General features: G+C 44.9%; 1 protein-coding gene across 2 annotated transcripts in view; it reads left to right on the forward strand.

Annotated features, from left to right (window-relative positions):
- Positions 1–2,150: 2,150 nt before the first annotated feature.
- Positions 2,151–18,401, forward strand: part of LOC119376177 (afadin-like) — a 64,072-nt gene continuing 47,821 nt past the window's right edge. Inside the window, exons 1-6 of one of the 2 annotated variants that reach the window (XM_037646106.2) lie at positions 2,151–2,526; positions 10,697–10,889; positions 11,712–11,821; positions 13,219–13,302; positions 15,099–15,267; positions 16,863–17,150. In XM_037646106.2, coding sequence (XP_037502034.1) covers positions 2,416–2,526; positions 10,697–10,889; positions 11,712–11,821; positions 13,219–13,302; positions 15,099–15,267; positions 16,863–17,150 — 955 coding nt within the window. In that variant the 5' untranslated portion in view covers positions 2,151–2,415. The remainder of the gene's footprint in view (positions 2,527–10,696; positions 10,890–11,711; positions 11,822–13,218; positions 13,303–15,098; positions 15,268–16,862; positions 17,151–18,401) is intronic. The other variant, XM_037646107.2, reaches the window with a different exon arrangement.

An 18,401-nucleotide genomic window follows, 5' to 3' on the forward strand; every position in this document is an offset into this window, starting at 1 on the left:
AAACAATTCATGGATGTGCTTAGTGCACTTATGCCATGTTCCCATATAATAAACAAAAATTTCATGAGCAAGGGTGATTGCTGGAGCCAACATTTCAACAAGTGGTCTTGTCGTCTTCAAAGCTGCAACCTTGAAGTTGCAGCATTGAAGAAGACAAGACCGCTTGTCAAAATGTTGGCTCCAGTGACACCCCGTGTTCATGAATCTTTCATCGCTTCAAGCTTCCATGTTCTACTGAACTTCTGCATATAAGAAATATGTCGTCTATGTAGCGAAGAGAGGTACAAGGCTTCAGAGGAGGTGACTTCAAAAGCTCTGAGTGTCCTATAAAAATGTTGGCATATATTGGTGCTAAAGGAGTTCCCATACTAGTGACAAAAGTTTGTAGGTTGAATCAAATTAAAGATAGCAAAGTGTAAGGACTAATTTTGGTAAAGACAGGTAAACTTCAACACTATGTGTTCGCTTGCTTCCCTTGAGTGACTTCAAGACTACATCATTCCCTGCGGGCAAATTATGTTTGCCTAGGTCAGGTTCAGAAACTTGACATTGTCAGATTGGCCCCTGCAACGACGCACCATCCATGAGACTAGGATTTTCGTGTGCACTAAGAACATAGAGCGCATGTTGCAGGGTCCGAGCTTGGACTTGTGTTCCATAGTGTCCAAGCATTCAGAGGCGTAAAGGCTTAGAACGTGGGCACACCTGGAAGCAATCTGATGCTGTATGGGTGCTTTGTGGAGGGTCGGTAGGATATGACCAATAAGAGGGCTAAGAGAAAAAGAGAAGTGATAAGTACTTGAACCATCTTTGCGTTGTAATTCAAGTACAATGCCCTGAGCTTGACTGTGGTGTTGTTGACACCCAAAGCGTCACAGTTGAAAGCCTGCCTTCAGGTTCACTTCTGATGGACCAAACAAACCATAGGCAATCTGAAAGCTGTCCCGGAGCATTTCAGAGACCAGAATAGGCACTGTGATGGCATGCTTTGAATTTACTACTTCTTTTCCATAAGTCTTGTGATTGCTGCTCCGAGATCAGGCCAACTTGTTTTTATACACCTGTAATTTTGTAGTTAACGAGGCCTTGCACCATTTCTATGCTCAAGTTTGTGCCTTTTGAAATTCCAAGGGAGGTCTTTTGTTTGAAGGTGCTCAGGAAGCTCTCTACAGTGGTACTGAAGGGTTCGATGCTGTTTATTACTTCGCGTTTTTGTATTTTTATATTCCTAAAATATCGGTAAAAGAAGTCATCCCGAGAACGAACTCCGATTTATACAGTTGACCCCGCATGTGCGTTTTTCACGAACTCTAATTTTTGTGCGAACGTCGGCTGCGCATCCTTTTCAGCGAGTCGATACGCCAGAGGCGTTTTTTTTTTTTTTTTCTTGCGCAAAACGACGTTGCTGCTGATGTTAGTAGACTCGCGACCACCGAATGGGACACGATGATGCTTCCATTGTCCGTCCTCTCCGCCGTCAGCGACAACGCGATCGTGGGAACGAATAAAAGAAGTTATGCTACAAACATGGCTCACCATGACTAACCTTGGCACCGCGCCACAGTTCGGTGCGCGGCATATCCGCATGCGTGTAGGCGGAGGCCGCACAGCATATACATTACGCATGCACGTCCCTTCCACCTGTTGCGCATGATCACGCCAGTGTTTTCTTTCATTCCTACTTATATTTGAGCTCGTGTTCAAAATATGGCAAACATGCACCAATCCGAATCTCAATTACCACAGTGAAACGACCATGATTTCGCTTGCGGTGAGCGCAGTACCTTCACTTCGCTCAAACAAAATCGAACAGATATATGTCATTCACGATGTACCAAACGGGTACTTTTGATCACGATTGAACCCTGATCGGGATGGAATTTCTGGATCACGATTGGTTCTCTTTCGGTTCCTGCGCAAATAAGCCAATCGCGTTCAAGAAACTCGATTACGATCGAAAGTGCGCCGTATGGCGTAGACGACGTCGTGCGCTAGCGCTCGATGTTTTTTCATAGCCTGCCGTGTTCGACTTCACCTACTGCCACGTGGCCGTTACCTCGAAAAAACAACACTTCGTTCACAAAGATTTCATAGCGTGGTTTGAAACGCAAAAGATTCTACCGACCGACGCCTCGACCACATCCGAATCGCGAAGGGTGGAGTCGACGGAAGCCGGAAATCACGTGAGCAGGCCGAGGAATTTGGTGGGGCTCTTGCCAGCTCCATGGGTCCGCACTTGTATGCTACCTGTTCGCGGAAACCGCGGCTCAGATGGAGTTGACAGGCCGTCGAGCGATGCGAGGACGAGGTGCCTAAGCCGGACGCATCGGAGGCAACCGTTTGCTCATGTGATGTGAAGTGTCTCGAGCGCGGGGACAACGGTCTTGCCTTCCAGACGCGCTGCAAGGCGTTAAGATGGCGTCCGAGCGAGAGCTGAAAGCCGTGGAGCGTATCAACCTGCGAAACACCATCAACCAGTGGAATGCCAATCGTCTCGACCTTTTCGAACTCAGTGAACCGAACGAGGTAAATGCGTGCTGGTGCTCTGGAGCCGTCCGTCCGTAACGCGGGTGTGTTCTGACCGTGCCTCGTGTGCGTTCAAATGTGTCTCGGAGCCCAACTTCGGGCCGAGTCTTGAAGTGTGTCACGTCAAGATGGCGCCTTGGTGCGCTTGTATTACGCGGAATTGTCGCTTTATTAGCGGCTTTGAGAGCTATTTCCGGCTTCCCTGAGGGCTCGCTGTCAGCTCCGGTGCCGGCGACGCCACTGTCATCGGAGCACCCGCGGGCACTGAGGCATGACAGTCGCCGTTAGCGGCGTCCTCGCTCACGACCGAAACTTGACAGTTTACGAAGCTTGAAATTTTGCTGCTACCTTGCTATGACTCGTCGCTTTTGCAGCAAAGTGGATAACGCCAGTGTTGGTGCTCACAGTTTCGTTATCTAATATACGCTTACTTTAGTCCACGTTATCATTGATAGTTGCAGGATGCCGAACGTGAAGACGATTCGTTCCGTCTTATAATTCTACACATTTATTCGGGCGAGGCCGCTGCCTTCCACGTTTGTAATGGGACCCCTCTACCGTTTCTCGTAGCGTTGTTGGGGTTGCCCAATATTGCAATGTAAACAAGCAAAATGACTGTTGCAGCTACCCAACGTCACCAGCGTGCCTGACGCAACGTTCAGGGATGCGTGCGTGCTACGTTGACATTTTTCACAGAGTTTGACCCCGTTTTAAAGCCAGTGTGTTTGTTGAAAGTTGGTGATTCCAGCTCACAGACAGACAAAATGCAACTCGTATTAGGGTGCTGGTAAGCCAGTGACAAAGTGAGCGTAGGGATGTTTCTCACTTTCATACAGAGCCTTCACATTAGGCCCGTTTAAGAGAAGGCACACACCACAAATGAAAATGGTCATCTTGTATTGCACTTTGCTGCACCTACTTGCTGCAAGGTTAAAGGGTGCACTGCCCTGTGGCAGCACTATGATGCCTTATTCGTGTCACACTGGCACAAAAAAATGGCATGGCCTTCCCAAATGACATTTTTTTTCAGTGTAGCTGCACACACGTCTAAACTAATGGCATTTGACATGATGTCAATAATAGTGACTTAAGTGAGCAATTTTGGGGTAATAATAAAAAATAAACACAATATTTTAACAAGTCTTGTGTGTGTTAAAGGATCGTAAAATGTTGAAATAAGCATACTATGGTGCTATTAGCTTGAGTTTGTCACTGCCTCTTATGGTGTTGCGACCGAATCTGTAGTGCCTTTCATGCCGCCTTGTGGCAATTGCCCTTTCATGCCGGAGTTGTGGCAATTCTCAATTGAACTTCGCTATAGTGCAACCGCAGAATAGCATAGCAAGCACATTGGAAATTTTTCTAGCTGTACCAACAGTGTAATTTCTTATTTCCTTATTTTACAGCTTGTATGCCTACATGGTTTACAATGTTAATATTTCACCATAAAATCAAAGGTCGAGCCTTAAAGGAATGCTGACACAAAATTTGTGAGAACCTCTATTTCATGCTCTTACGGCACTTATCTAGTGCGGCGATTGGAGAAGGAGCTGGGAAGAGTGTAAATATCAGAAAAGCTCAGTTCACTGTGCGAAACTTGCTGGCTGCTGTGATTTTGTTTCAAGTGCGTAGCACTTTAGGGGCTCGGCTTGTTCATCCACTGTCTCATGTTGCATGGTCACGCAGTGGTCAATACAGGCCTAAAACAAGGCTAACAATGCTCAAAATCAGTGCAAAATAAACTGACAAGGTCTAAAATAATATAAACTACAGATATAACCCAGAATTAATTGCAATAATTTACCTAAAATCGCAGAAAATTCTTCTGAAACATCCGGCTAATACCCGCGCCGCGCAAGAGAGGGTGCCACTGCCTCGGCAAGCGCGCGATTCCCAAGGGAATAGCTGGGTTGCCCATGCTACGCACTTCCTCAGGTTTCACGATAGTGGAGCTGCATTAAGCACAGGATTTAAAACTACACCAAGACCTACACAAGAACTACGTTAACTGCAGAATTAGCGCTGGATTAGAGTGGAATAAGCGCTACATACTTTGTCATCGTCACCTAACTCGGGCAACAATTTGCATGAGCAGCCAAAGTATTACTGGTGCTGAGCCATTTTCATTTGATCATTTGTGAAGCAGCATGTCGGAAAGTGAAGATGGAAGCAGTGACATCACTACATTGGCGCGACTTTTGGGTTGGGCTCACCAGCCACTCACGTTGCTGTTCACAGCAGTTTGCTGCTATACGTTGGCCCACTTTTATGTGTTCTGTAAGAATGTGTATGTGTAACGTGTAAATGGCATGATGTAAAACTTTAATGACTCGTACTTGGATCGGGCAACGCTGATTTCAAAAAGCATACAAATCTCTGGGATGTGGAACTATCACACGTGTCGAGCAGACGGCACTGCGTGATGGAGAGCGCTGAGGCAGTTATCTATTCACAATGCAGTACAATCCCGGCAGTATGTAGCTTTAGTTTGTCCGTAGGGGTTGTCTGCGGATACCCAGTTACCAGAGCCGTGTATGGCTGGCGTAGCTGTCGTATAATCAAGGAATACTGACAACGTCTTTGTTGCAGACATATTGTCTAAATTAAAAGCCTATCTGTTCTGCATGTTAGCTAAGTGTTACTGAAGGCTTTACTGCATATTGAAAGCTCCCTAATAAAATGGAGAGATTTCTGGTGACAAGGGCATGTGCCACTCTATGTGGAAGTGGATAAGGGCCTGGTGAGGCTGGAAGAAAGAAAAGGCGAGAAAACGTTTTTCCTACTGAAATGCATGCTTTCATTACGCTATGCAATTAGTCATAGATCAGGACAGCAATGTGAGAATGAATAGCCAAGTGATGCAGTATCACTCCAAAAGAAAGAAAAATTTGGTTTAAAATGTAATGCACCTTAAAGGGGCCCTGCAACACTTTTCCAAGTAACCATCGAAAGGCTTTATTGAAGGAGTTTATTGCCTCACGAATCGACCGCCGCAAACATTTTTAGAGTCCGTCAAGTATGAGCAGAGTTGAGAGATTTGTCACACATTGTAATTGCTTTCTCTCTTCTCTTGTCCCAACGAGCGCACTGGAACCTAAGCAGAGAGGGATGGCATGGGGGAAAGGAAGCTACGTGACGCATGCATCATGACCTTGAACACTTTTTTTTTTTTTCGTTTCTTCGAAGGCGCGGCTTACATTCAGTGTGATCGCGGCACGTGGCGGCCTCCCTAGGCGGTCCCGGTAACTACGCAGCTCGCGATACTCAAATCAGCCAATGGCAATGAATTTAGGTATATGACGCGGTCGTTTGGGTATATGGCATCATTTGTAGAAAAAAGAGGGAACTATTTCTAGCTGACTTTGAGAATTGTAAATTCCAGGCCGGGCATGCTGCACTATAATCTTTGGCTCGTGCATTCTCAGGAGCCTCGACTACCGATCGGCAGCTTTTTCTGACCATGCTGAAGAAGTGTTGCAGGGCCCCTTTAAATGAAACAGCTGGAAGGCTATCGGGAAGCAATGAGCAGTTCGATAACATTTTAAACAAGGCATTGAACCAGAACTGAACCAAAGAAAGAAACATTTTTATGTGAGCTGAACTGAACCAGAACTTAAGGGACAATTTATGTCTTTGGTTAAGATTCGGGAGACAGGTATGAGTCATGCACTCGTGAGTGATTGAAGTTTGTGATTGTCAGATAGTTTCCCGACTGTGAAAGCTTGTAGTGGCTGAAATGAAGATTCATTTCTACCAGGTGGTTGGTATTAATTTTACAATGATATGAAAATTTAAACGTGTGATACGGATGCAAAGTGAATTTAAAAAAAACTGCTTGCTAGCGGCCTTATGGGAACCCTGAAACAGCTATTGAAAATGTGTTAGCGTTTAGGCAGCAGCATCATCAAATCATTTGCACTATAAATTGAGCAGTGCAATTTGCATCAAAGGAGCTATGGGCAGCTGCATGTCACCCTACTTCTCAGTATTACTTTTCCTCAACTCTGAATTCAGCCGGCGATGGCAGCGCACTTGACGGGTTAAGCTGCGCTTTCCTCTACATGACCTCCACAGTCAACTCCAGCAGCATGAAATGAATCGCAGAGGCCACATAAAATTAAGTGCATGATTGAGATTTTCTCTGCTAGCTGCTGCAACGACACCAACCATTCACATAATTTGCAAACGCGAAGAAATATGCAGGCCAACAAGAAGTATCTGATAACGATCACTGATAAGCGTAAACCCGGGCAATGCGGTGGCATTTTCAGAGGTTACGGCCGCAGATGTGTGGATCCTGGTGTTAATCGGATAGCGAGAACCCGACTCTCACAGCATTGATGCAGTAAAGCAACCCTGCTTGCTGGTTGCCTCACACGCCTTAAACAATATTGCAGCTTTACAAGCCATCGATCGCTATATTTGCAGCTCACAATGCAGCTAGGGCTATTCATGGTGTTTGAGTTAACAAACCTTGTGATAAACACCGTCGCGCAGCTCACGTCAACACGGATGTTTTAACTGTGGTGGTAACATGCCGATGACGCTTGCTGTCGACCGCAGGTCCCAAAGTCTAGTAGTAAATTGTGATTGTATGTGCATTCTCTTTCTGTTACAGCTTTTCCTTAAACAAAACAAATGGTGAAGAGTTTCAACTATTACAAACAGCATTTGTTCACAATTAGGTTGGAAAAATGGTCAGTGACATTGATTGGACATATCCAGTCAGATTGGTCGCCGATGCTATTTATAATAGAATAGTGCTATGTATAATGGAAGTGGCCGTTGGAAAACTCGCTTGGATGAACCGCCATGATCTGTAGTGATTCGCACGTTTGAAGTCTTGTAGTTATAACACTTTACGCAGAGAGCGTAACACTAAAGCTTGCTGCTGGGCAAGTTGGTTCATACTTGCAAGGAAAAAATGGTTGCGCGCACACTAGACAAGGACACAGGAGAATTGGACGAGCGCCCGTGTCTTGTGTGCCCTTGTCTAGCTTGCGTGCAGCCATTTTTTCCTTGCACGAGAGCTTAACTTAGTCTGGAAATGATCCTTAGGACTTGCTCTCCTGGTTAAATGCTTTTGCATGAAATTGTCAAAACCAATTCAAGGTCCCTTTATAAGCAAACTATGCATAAGTGATTTCAATATCAGCATGAGTCATTTTTGCCTTGTAGATTATAAGTTAACCTAAATGTCCATAAACACCATGCATCGGTATATTCACAATATTATAAATATGGGCTTGGTTTTGTATATTAGCCAACTGGCGCAAGAAAAACGCTGAGTTCATGCACTCCTTTCATTCAATTTGTATTTTATCCACCAGTTGGATAACTATTTTTAGTGAGCACCATGTACCAGACATAAAAAAGGGCACGAATACTGTGATTTTTTTTTGCGTAGAAATATTCATTCTTGATGATGCATAACTCTTAGGTTCTGCAAACAAAGGTTATAGACATGTTGAAACCGTTGCGAACCAATATTTTTTTTTTGCTATGAACCAACAACTTGCCCGAAAACTTACCCTACTGTGTAAATTTCCTGTCTCTCACAGTGCTGTGATATTTGGCTCGCATGTTCACAGGAGCCTCGACTACCGATCGACAGTTTTCTGAACATGTTCAAAAAGTGTTGCAGGGCCCCTATAAAGTTCACCAATATTGTTTTGAAGGAAGTGGGTTTGTCTGAATTTCTCCTTGTAGCTGTAAGGTGTGTCAACACCAATAGGCGCAGGCATGCTTTTATTTTAAGGTGTGATGTCGACACTTATTACCGGTTGGCTTTCATTTACTAAGCCCTGATGGTATATGTTGTCTCAATTATCAAATTTATATTACAAAGAATTGTTAAGATGCATCTGCTGAGTGGGTCAAATTCATTGTCCCTGTTTACCTGCCACAATAGCCTAGGGGCTTGCATGTTGCTCTGCTAAACTCGAGGATGCAGGTTCGATCCCCAGCCACGGTGGCCCCGCTACGGGGTCTCATAACCGCCTTCTGGTGTTTGGCTCGTAAAACCCCGGAATAGTTTTTCTTTTTAATTGTCCCTGTCCACATTTATTGATTTGTTGGAGCACCAGTATCTGAATATGGCTGTATAATGTAGCATATTGTGGTTGCATGCAGTAGCAGTCGTAACCTTCTCGGATGCTCTATGATTAGGCACAGTGTTATTTTGATAATACTTCAAGTGAAATTTCCGTGAAAGTAGGCACAGTGATAATTTTACAGCGAAAGCTGTTATGAGATCATTTCAGCGGCCGTTTTGGCGCCGTAGTTGTCTGCCACTGCCGCCGCCGCCGGTGTCTGTAACCACTATCGCTTGAAATAAGAAAAAAAATTAAGAAGTTCGAACCTGGGCCCTCTGCGTGGGAGCCCAGTATTCAACCTCTGAGCCATGCCGGGGCTTAAAATTGCTTTGCAAAAAGGTCCTATACAGGCCTCATGTCGGGAAAGAACCACATTAACATATGCAATATAGCGTCGTAGAAGAGTAAAATAAGCACCAAGCGTCGCACAACGCGAATTCTGTAAGCAGGCGTCACACAATGCGAATTGCGCAACGAGTAGGTTGTTGAATGCTTCCAACCCATTACAAAGGCCTCCGTCATAGTGCTTCATCTTCATCAGGCACAGCATCAACAAAGCGCATATTGCCTTACATGCGTTTAGCAGGTACCACGGCTCTCCGTAGAATGACGAAAAATGGCATAGTGCCTGCTTTCCTACTTCTAAAAAATTACAATAATTTATAGCGTAGTGGGTTCCTCGCAAGTGCACTTGTATTGGTTGCCAAGGAAGCCCATAAGTGCGCATGATCCATTTCCTCGGGGTCTCAGTAAAGTTCTTGGCCCCCCCCCCTCTCTCCCACGTCAGCGTATGTTACGGTTATGGCGGAGAGGAAATAGCGACCGGGCGTCACCCAATGCAAATTGCATTACTGGTGGGCCGTTTTAAAGCTTCCAACGCATTACAAAGGGCTGAGCCATAATTCTTCATCGTCATCAGTCGTCGCGTGCGTCAAAAAACTGCAAATTATGCCTTACAGACGTGTATCTGGTGCCTCGCTTCTCCGCAGAATGACGAATAATGGCTTAGTAGGTGCTTCCCAACTTCACAAAAATTGTGATTTATGGCGTAGTGGGTACCTTGCTTGTATTTATGGCGTAGTGGGTACTTGTATTAGTAGCCCCAAGAGAGCTTACAACGGGCTCTAGAAACGCCACTCTTCCAGCTTTCGCTGTGACCGTGCTGCGGTTTCAGTGCAGGCGTGGTGTTTTTGCAAACAAAATTGGCTGGCAAGAGCATGGGCCATGCGGCGCTGCAGCGGTATTTTATTCTTTAAAGGGGTCATGAAGCACCCCTTGGGATTGTTGAAAAAAACACATCCTGCGGAAAGCTGACGCGGCTATGAACTGCTCAGCCAAATATTGCAGTCGTGCGCGCTGCGTAAAGGCTGCAAGCGGAACGCGAAGTTGCAGTTTTCTCAGGCGCCCTCTTTTCAAACAGAGGCCGGTTCTCACTCTCGTCAGTGGGCGGGGCGTTTGCCAATGGACGTCGCGATCTGCATCGCCGCGTCGCAAAAGACATAGCATCGTCATTGGCCGATAGCCGATGTAAATCGAGAGCGGCATTCGGATCAGATGCGCTTCTTGCCACGGGGTGCCGCCACTTGCCGGCACCGCACTCCTCAGTATACGGTAGCCGCACTCGCGCACGGGAATCACAGCGGGAGAGCGATCGCGTTGCACGACGCGCGCTGACGTAACTTCTTTCCCCCGTGCCGTCCCTCCCTGTCTAGCTTCCATTGCGCTCGTCGGCACGAGAAAAGAGAGAAAGCGCCGGGAGCGTGCGCCAAACCCCTGTAACTCCGCTCGTTCTTGACGGATTCAAGAAAATTTTGCGGCAATTGATTCGGCAGGCAGTAAACTCCGATACTGAGGTCATTAGATTATTACTTGGAAAGGTAGTTCATGACCCCTTTAATGTGCAAATGTTGCTTGATACAGTGATAGTGTTTGGCCCATATTGATGGTCAAAGTGTAAAGTGTCATGGCGAAATTCCTGGTGCTAGAAACAGCTATTTGTGCTGTCTTTTAGTTGCATTGAGACTTTGACAAGGCCAGAAGCGCATGATGGTGACTTGCAGTTGTGCCAATTTCAGGACCTGGAGTTCCATGGGGTGATGCGATTCTACTTTCAAGATGCGGACCAGAAAGTTGTAACAAAGTGCATACGTGTTTCGAGCACAGCCACTGTTACTGATGTGGTTGGCACACTCATTGAAAAGTTCCGTCCAGACATCCGCATGCTATCGGTCCCGGACTATGCCCTCTACGAAATACACGAGAATGGAGGTAACCCTTAGGTTATTTTCTCTGTACTGTATTGGCTTGCCTTCCTAGTTGGACAGATAACTCTGACGCTTGTTCGGCCCCAGAATTTAACTATTGTACACCTAGTCTGTAGGAATGTGTGTGTGTAGCAGTCATGCATGCCCAACACTGTTATCCTTTCCTCTGCATGAGGCAGTCCTACTTAATGCTACTGGTGCCCTGAGTGTGTAGCAGCCTCTGTTGAACAGAGTATCTTAGCTACAGGTTGTGTACAGGTCCCGTGCTTCCTGGAAAAACCTCTCACAGGGCCTTGAATTTCCTTGAATTTTTGCCATTGAAATATGTGCAAACTCTGTAACTTGTGCAGGGTGTTTTTTTTTTTTTCACTGTGTGTATGCCCTCACAGTCAGTTTTGTATCTGTAGTATTTCAGATTAGCATGACACAGGTGATCACGTTAAGAAGGTTAAGATTTATTGACACATTTTGTGAATGTGTCAAAACTGCCCAGTTCAGATGCCCTCATCATGCCTGGGACTTCCAGAGAGAAGCAGCCTTTTTTTTTCTTAATCACAGCAACAAATATGGCAATAGTCTGGAGGACTGCATATGTTGTCTTGCACATTGTGCATCTTCTGCATGTGTTGTTTCTTCATTGCACTAGCGCTATCTTGAACAGCAACATGGCTTGCTACCGATTACAGCCACTGTGGTGGCTTAGCATGCTAAAGAACCTCGGGTGGTCAAAATTAATCCAGAGTCGCCTACCATGGCATGCCTCATAATCACATTGTGGCTTTGGCACAAAGAAACCCCAGAAATTGATTGCTGATTGAATTCACAGAGGAACGCAAGCTTGGCCCTGACGAGCGCCCTCTCCTGGTGCAACTCAACTGGCATCAAGATGACCGTGAGGGCCGGTTCCTCTTTCGACGCATGGACCACAAGTCTCGGGTGAGTTGGCTATTGGCCTGGCAGCAGACCTTCCTCAGTAGTGACACCCTGTCAGTGTAGCTGCTGTGAGTGTAAAGCTGCAGCGCTTGTGGCAATTGGGGTCAGGCTCGTTAATAGGAGACATGGCACTCAAAAAAATTTTTTTCATGATTGATAATTATGAAACTTGCAGAGTTTATGTATGTTCGAGCACTAATTTCAAATATGCAATTATTTTTGTAGTATATTGTGTAGTTTTTAAAATATAAAATATTCCATGTGCCATCTGGGGAGCAAGATCTTATAAACTAAATCAGCATATCACAGCAATCTGGAATCGGCACTGTATGCAGTGCAATAAAATCCCGGCCGCGGCTGCTGCATTTTCGATGGAGGTGAAAATGTTTGAGGCCCGTGTACTTAGATTTAGGCGCACGTTAAAGAACCCCAGGTGGTCGAAATTTCCGGAGCCCTCCACTACGGCGTCTCTCATAATCATATTGTAATTATGGGACTCTAATCCCCAACAATTATTATTTATTTTGCAGTACAACAGAAATAGATTTTTAAAACCCATTTGAACAAACGTTATGGTATGTCCAACATTCATGAGCAAAATCCCAGCTTGGAATGACTCACTCGCGAATGTTTAACGTACCATAACTTCTGTTCAAATGTGTTTAGAACATCAATTTTTGTTGTGCTGATTTACTTTGTAACTCCCTCAGTTTACGAAAGATCTTGCTCCTTAAAAGGCACATGAAACATTTTATATTTAAAAAAACACACGTTATACTAGAAAAATAATTATGTATTTGAAATCAGTGCACGAATGTACATAAACTTGGCAAGTTTCGTGAAAATCGATCAAGAATTTAAAAAGAAGTTTTAAGAGCAGTGTCCCCTGTTAACTAAATGGTTTTAGCACTAAATGTAATTGAGCCTTGTTTATAGGTTCTGAAAAAAAAAAATAACAAAGGCTTTTGCGGGAAAGATAGTAATGGCATGATTGGCATTTGGCATTATCTGTGTTTTCGACCATGCACTTGGAAAGCTTAGAGATGCGTGCATTAAAAATGGTATCAGAGAAGTAATACTGTGCATAGTAAGACCTACAGGCAACAGTCATTTTCATTCATAATTTAGGTGGCAGGGATCTGCATGTTGACGCCGCTGCCCACGAAGCTCTCTGTTATCTTTGTAGCCTGCTTAGTTGTTTTTGGGACACATTTTGCATTGTACTGTGTGTGTGTGTGTTGCCGAGCACCATTGGAGGAGATCTTTCATACTGATATTCATCATTAGTGGTGTTCATCGTCGATCTGTCATAGCTCATTGTCTAATCTTAGCCTAACCTTTGTTGAAAGAGCTTGCAAAAATATAGGTGCCTTGGTGACTGATGGGTAACTTTTTTGCAGCTGCCAACACTCAAGGTGGAATCGTTGCGGTTTGGTCGCAAACTTTCACGTCGGGAGCACAAGAAAAAAAAGAACAAGGAAGTGGTAATGTATTATTCCCTGACTTGTGTGCACAGCAGCGATGCTTACTTGCCAACCCTACCAAATTTTTCATAACGTTTATAAACTTGGCCCTGTTTTACAAATGTTGTGTTATGCTTTATGAAAATGGATTTATGTTTGTAGAAACACTTTAAAGGTATCGATTGGTAAGATGGTGCAATATTGCAAGAAATGTATGCAGAAAATGTAATTGTGATGGCACCTATGCAGCCCTCATCTGCCAGTGTAAGAAGCCATATACCAAATGTACACTTGCTTGGATTCGAGATAGTTCTCAAAGCAGGTGAGATCAATGACAGCAGATCTGCTGAAGAAGTCAGCATGATCTAGAAGCAACGTGTTATGCTCTTCTAGGAGCAGAACAGAACACATTATTTGCAATGTGAGCAGTCTCTTCGAAATTTGCTGCTACTTGTGAACATTGTGTAATGTGCTCACAGGTTGGCAGTATGGAGCTGATGTTTGTAATTCTTTAAGAGCACGAGAAAATACATAGTACAAAGACAAGATAGAAAAGAAGATGGAGGCAGGAGATGGTGTGTTATGCTTTTGTGTGGCATGCACAAAAGAGTTGCAGTACAGAAGCACAGTACTGCCTGTGCTGTGCTGAAACTGGTTGTGAATTTTTTTTCTGTACGCGTAAGTTGCAGCTTGCAGTGATTGACATGTTCAGATTCTGGCAAAAAACTATGAGCTTCAGCTAGAATGCAGCATTTGGGGCACGAATTTGCAACAGTGTCTTTTCCATGCCATGTCTTTTTGTGTGCTTCATTTGTGGTTGATGCAACGCTCAGCCTGCGTTACCGATCGTATCAACCATCTGTGAAGGTACATGATAACAGTAATAAAATAGGGGAAAGCGCCGCTGCAGAACTGTGGGCATTGGGGTTTTGTAGTTTGTCAAACCTTGTTTTTGTTAAAGAAGGCTTTTGTGTCCTGGCAGTAATGAAGTTTTTTTTTTAATCCCCTGAAATGAGGAAGGTGCAGTCCTCATGGATTGATATGTGACAATTTAGAGCTAAGTAATGCATTTACCATATACACTTGACTAAGGGCCGCACTTGTGTAAGAGCCGCTCCCCCCAACGTGGCAGTCTAAAAAAAAAAAAAAAAAAATCGCCAGCAAACGGCAGCGTCGTCGCGTCTCGCGTACGGCGCATTTCGTGGGAGCCACCAGATGGCAGTAGCAATCCTCTGGATTCGTCACGCGGCGCTATCTGTGAGCTTCGGGCGCGCAGCACTATCTGGGAAATCTTGTCGCTTTTCTCGCTGGTGCCATTGATCCTGCGACGAGCCGAGCCCAAGCAGTAATGCTGATGAAGACATCTCGCGAGGATGCCCGCAGCTAGATGCCAGATATCCCATCGTTGGGTATATATGGCACGATTAAATAGGTTTTTCCATACGTTGATCGAAAAATTAAACAAAAGATTCTCACTTCCGTGGAAGGGTCGCACCCCGTCAAAATCGTGATAAAAAAAAAGTGCAGCCCTTACGTGAGTGTACACGGTACTCTTGTATCCACTGTTCTCAGCTTGTGTCAGGTCGGCATCATTTCGACTCAAACACTTATATCAGATTTAACATTACATTTAGCATCCAGATTTGTAGTCACATTATGTGGTTATCTGAAGCAGTCGCATATAGTAGCCGTTATACTCAGAGTTTTGACGTCTCATTTTAATCAATGAGCACTGCAGTCATCGCTTGAAAAGCATGGGTATGAAAGCTGTGGGTTGAAGTCAAGTTTCAGGAATTTGGTTATGATGTGACTTCCAGGCTCAGACAGAGGAGAAGGATGGAATAGCAGAGAAGCTTTACACCGAGCTGCCCGAGACGAGCTTTACACGATCGATCTCCAATCCGGAAGCCGTGATGCGTCGTCGACGGCAGCAGAAGTTGGAGCGCAAATTGCAGCAGTTTCGGCAAGAGGGAAGCCCCGAAGCTGGCAAGTGGCATTAACATTTTTATGGAATGCTGACGTAACCTTCCTTTGGCCAGTGCTTTGTATTTGAACGTCCTTGTTCTCATGATATTTGAGTGCTCAAAAGAACAGTTTGTGAAGTCACTGGTTCATAATTTGTGGTGTAGCACAAGCGGGCAGCCCGCTACTCGCATACATTTGGCACATGTGCTGCATAAAAATTCATACTAGTATACAGCCTACTTCAGTTGATGCAACCTGGAAGGGACCAGCAAGATTGATTGAATTATCCGGTGAGCTGGAATTAAGCAAAAGTCAGAAAAAACATTAAAATATGCCACAGATTCACTTTGCAATATTTGACCCAATTGTAGCGCGTTGCAAAATCCAACACGCTGCCGCACTTTATGGGTCCAAAGTAGAAAATTAACTTCAAAATGACGGCACCTAAAGTACTTAGAAATTGCATGTGCACTTGATTTTTAGCAAGAAAAACAGGATATATCTGATACTCGCAACAAGGCCAAACCAGTGAACTTTTATCTTCACAGAAGGAAACTTCATTTAATTAGCATCTGTTCTCAGGCTTATGCAGCATTTTATTGCTATGAAGAACAAAATATGTTGTCCTTTTTATGGTCAATAGAGTGTTTGATGTCCTGCACTTATGAAACGGCTCCTCAACACTCGCAAGTGGTATGGCAGACTAGGCTAGCATAACCACTTTGCTAGTCCGTTGTGCGACATGTGGAAATCTCTGGAATGCCAATGACACAGATGTGACTTGTTGCCGATAGTTGTAAAATAACTTGCCATTTCAAGGTGCACTCGTCATAAAGTTGAAAACAGCATATCATCGTTATTATGCTGTGCGAACTCTCCTTCCACAGTGGTCTCGAAATGACAATGGTGATATATTTACTAACGTGGTTCTGACATCGTTGTATACACTCATGGTTTCATACTAGATTGTATCGCCTGAGAAATTTTGTAATGAAATTCAGACAAAAAAAGCATATGCCAGAGTGGTATAGATGCTGCAATAATTCATTGCCGACTACAATTCTTGCCCTAAAATCTTCCTGGGGCAGGCCAGAAAATGGGTGATTTCGACAGGAGGTAATGTGTGTTTGACACACTCACTGCACCCGAGGCACCACAAGGTTGGATCCTGCTACCATAGTGCAACCGCTACTGTAGTCACCATTACTGTAGTCACCATTTGAGTGTGGCCGGTCACCACAGGATGACCGGCCACACTCAAATGATCCAGTGAAAACTCATTTGAGCGTCAAAACAACGACAGTTTGCCGCTACAAGAACGTGTAGGGGTGCTGGCTGGAACGTTGGGTCATGATTGAATTAGCCGATGTTGAATTAATGGAGATCTTTTGTAGTTGGTTTGGATTCTTCTAATCAGTCTATGGAAGCTTATATGTTATAGGATTTGTAGAAAAAAATTGACTGGTGCTTACAGTCAGCGGAAATTTACATTTTTTGGCGATATATTGAACAAGGCTTAAAATCCATGTTTGTGTGCTATGACGAGACAGTTTTTTTTTTTGCAAGATTAGCGCGTTACTACACGCTGGAACCTGTGCACTTGCATTTGCGTGCAGGTGGCACGCTGCGCATCTTCGGTGAGTCACTGAACCGGGACGTACCATACAAGACTCTCCTACTCTCCACAACGGACACTGCGACGCATGTGGTTCGAGAGATACTGGCCAAGTACGGACTAGAGCAGGAGGAGCCTCAGCATTACTGCTTGGTCCAGGTGCTGGTGCCCCCGCCTCCGGGGGGCCTGCCCAGTCCGCAGGATCCTCCCACTGGAGGCCTCAAGGAGTTTATTCTGGATGATGACGACTGTCCCCTGTCCATCGAGAGGCAGCACAATCGATTGAAAGGTGGGTGGTCTCATTACAATCAATAATGGCATTGGCTTTGAATTGGGATGGTAACAAGTTATCACTTGGGCTATGTGAATCCACAACAAAATGTGTTCCAGCACCATTTTGTGAATTGGGGACCCAAGAAATTTGTGAGCCGCCAGAGTGCATGCGCAGAAACCAAGCCACTCTTGGCCTCTTGCGCGCGTGTTGACCTAAGGCCCAAAAATCGAAAACTAGCGTGGGTCTCCAAGGCGTTACGAATCACCAGCGAGACGACACAGGCGCAGCACGAGCCACGACGCAGTATGGCCCGAGTCTCGCATAATTTTAACTTTGCCACGTGTGGCGCCCCATGCGTTCCAACGCAGCTTGTGTTTGACTCAATTCTCAAACTCTGCTCATCCTCCGAACGCAAGAGCAGCCTACCCAACGCAGCTTGGGCACCCAGTGTATTGAGTCCTTAGTTGTCAAACTCTCTATTATCTGTCCTGGGTGCTCTCCTGGACAATGTCAAATCCTGCCATACTGTTAAGTTCGCCATGTTGTCAACTTTGATTGAACCACATGCCTGTTATGGCCTCTCTGATTAGCTTAAAATGGTGCCATTACGGAATTCAACAATATGGCTGGATTCGACGGTATCCGGAATAGCACCCCAGGTGTGTGATTGTTTGTCTCTTGAACTTGCCAACGTTTTATGAAACAAGGTCTGATGGCTGCATTGTAACCTTGAGTTTACGCAAGCTCAGTGTCGGTAATCATATTATGCAATGAAATTGGTTAAAGTGATCACAGAGGCAAGGTATTTGTCAAGCTTGCCCAGTTGCCAGCATTACGGCCGAACCCACTTATAGCGACCCTATACTCCGCGACAACTTTTCTTGGCACCACTGTGGAAGCTACAGAGCCAAAGTGCCTGCATGCACGCGCGCCAAGAAATAGTACCTATATTTATTTTCTCATTCGAAAAGTTACCTAGCTCGAATAAATAAAGATTTCTTCATTATAAAAAGAGAACGCGTATGGGAAGCCATTCGTGAAAAAATGGCATTGTAACCTTCAAGTTTGTTTCGGTCTTTATTTCTTGGACAGCACCACATTTTCCTCACGCCTGCTCTCTCAGAGTCTCAGTAAACATGGCGTCAGCGATACCGCCTGTTCGTTGGCCTGAACCGTCTGCGGCCGCAAACGCCGTTTCGTTCTCCGAAGAAGCTGTACTCTAAATGTGACAGAAAGTGGCTATCAAACCAGACCACGCAAGTTATC

The sequence above is a fragment of the Rhipicephalus sanguineus genome, unplaced genomic scaffold, assembly GCF_013339695.2.
Source record: "Rhipicephalus sanguineus isolate Rsan-2018 unplaced genomic scaffold, BIME_Rsan_1.4 Seq1108, whole genome shotgun sequence".
Lineage (NCBI taxonomy): Eukaryota > Metazoa > Arthropoda > Arachnida > Ixodida > Ixodidae > Rhipicephalus > Rhipicephalus sanguineus.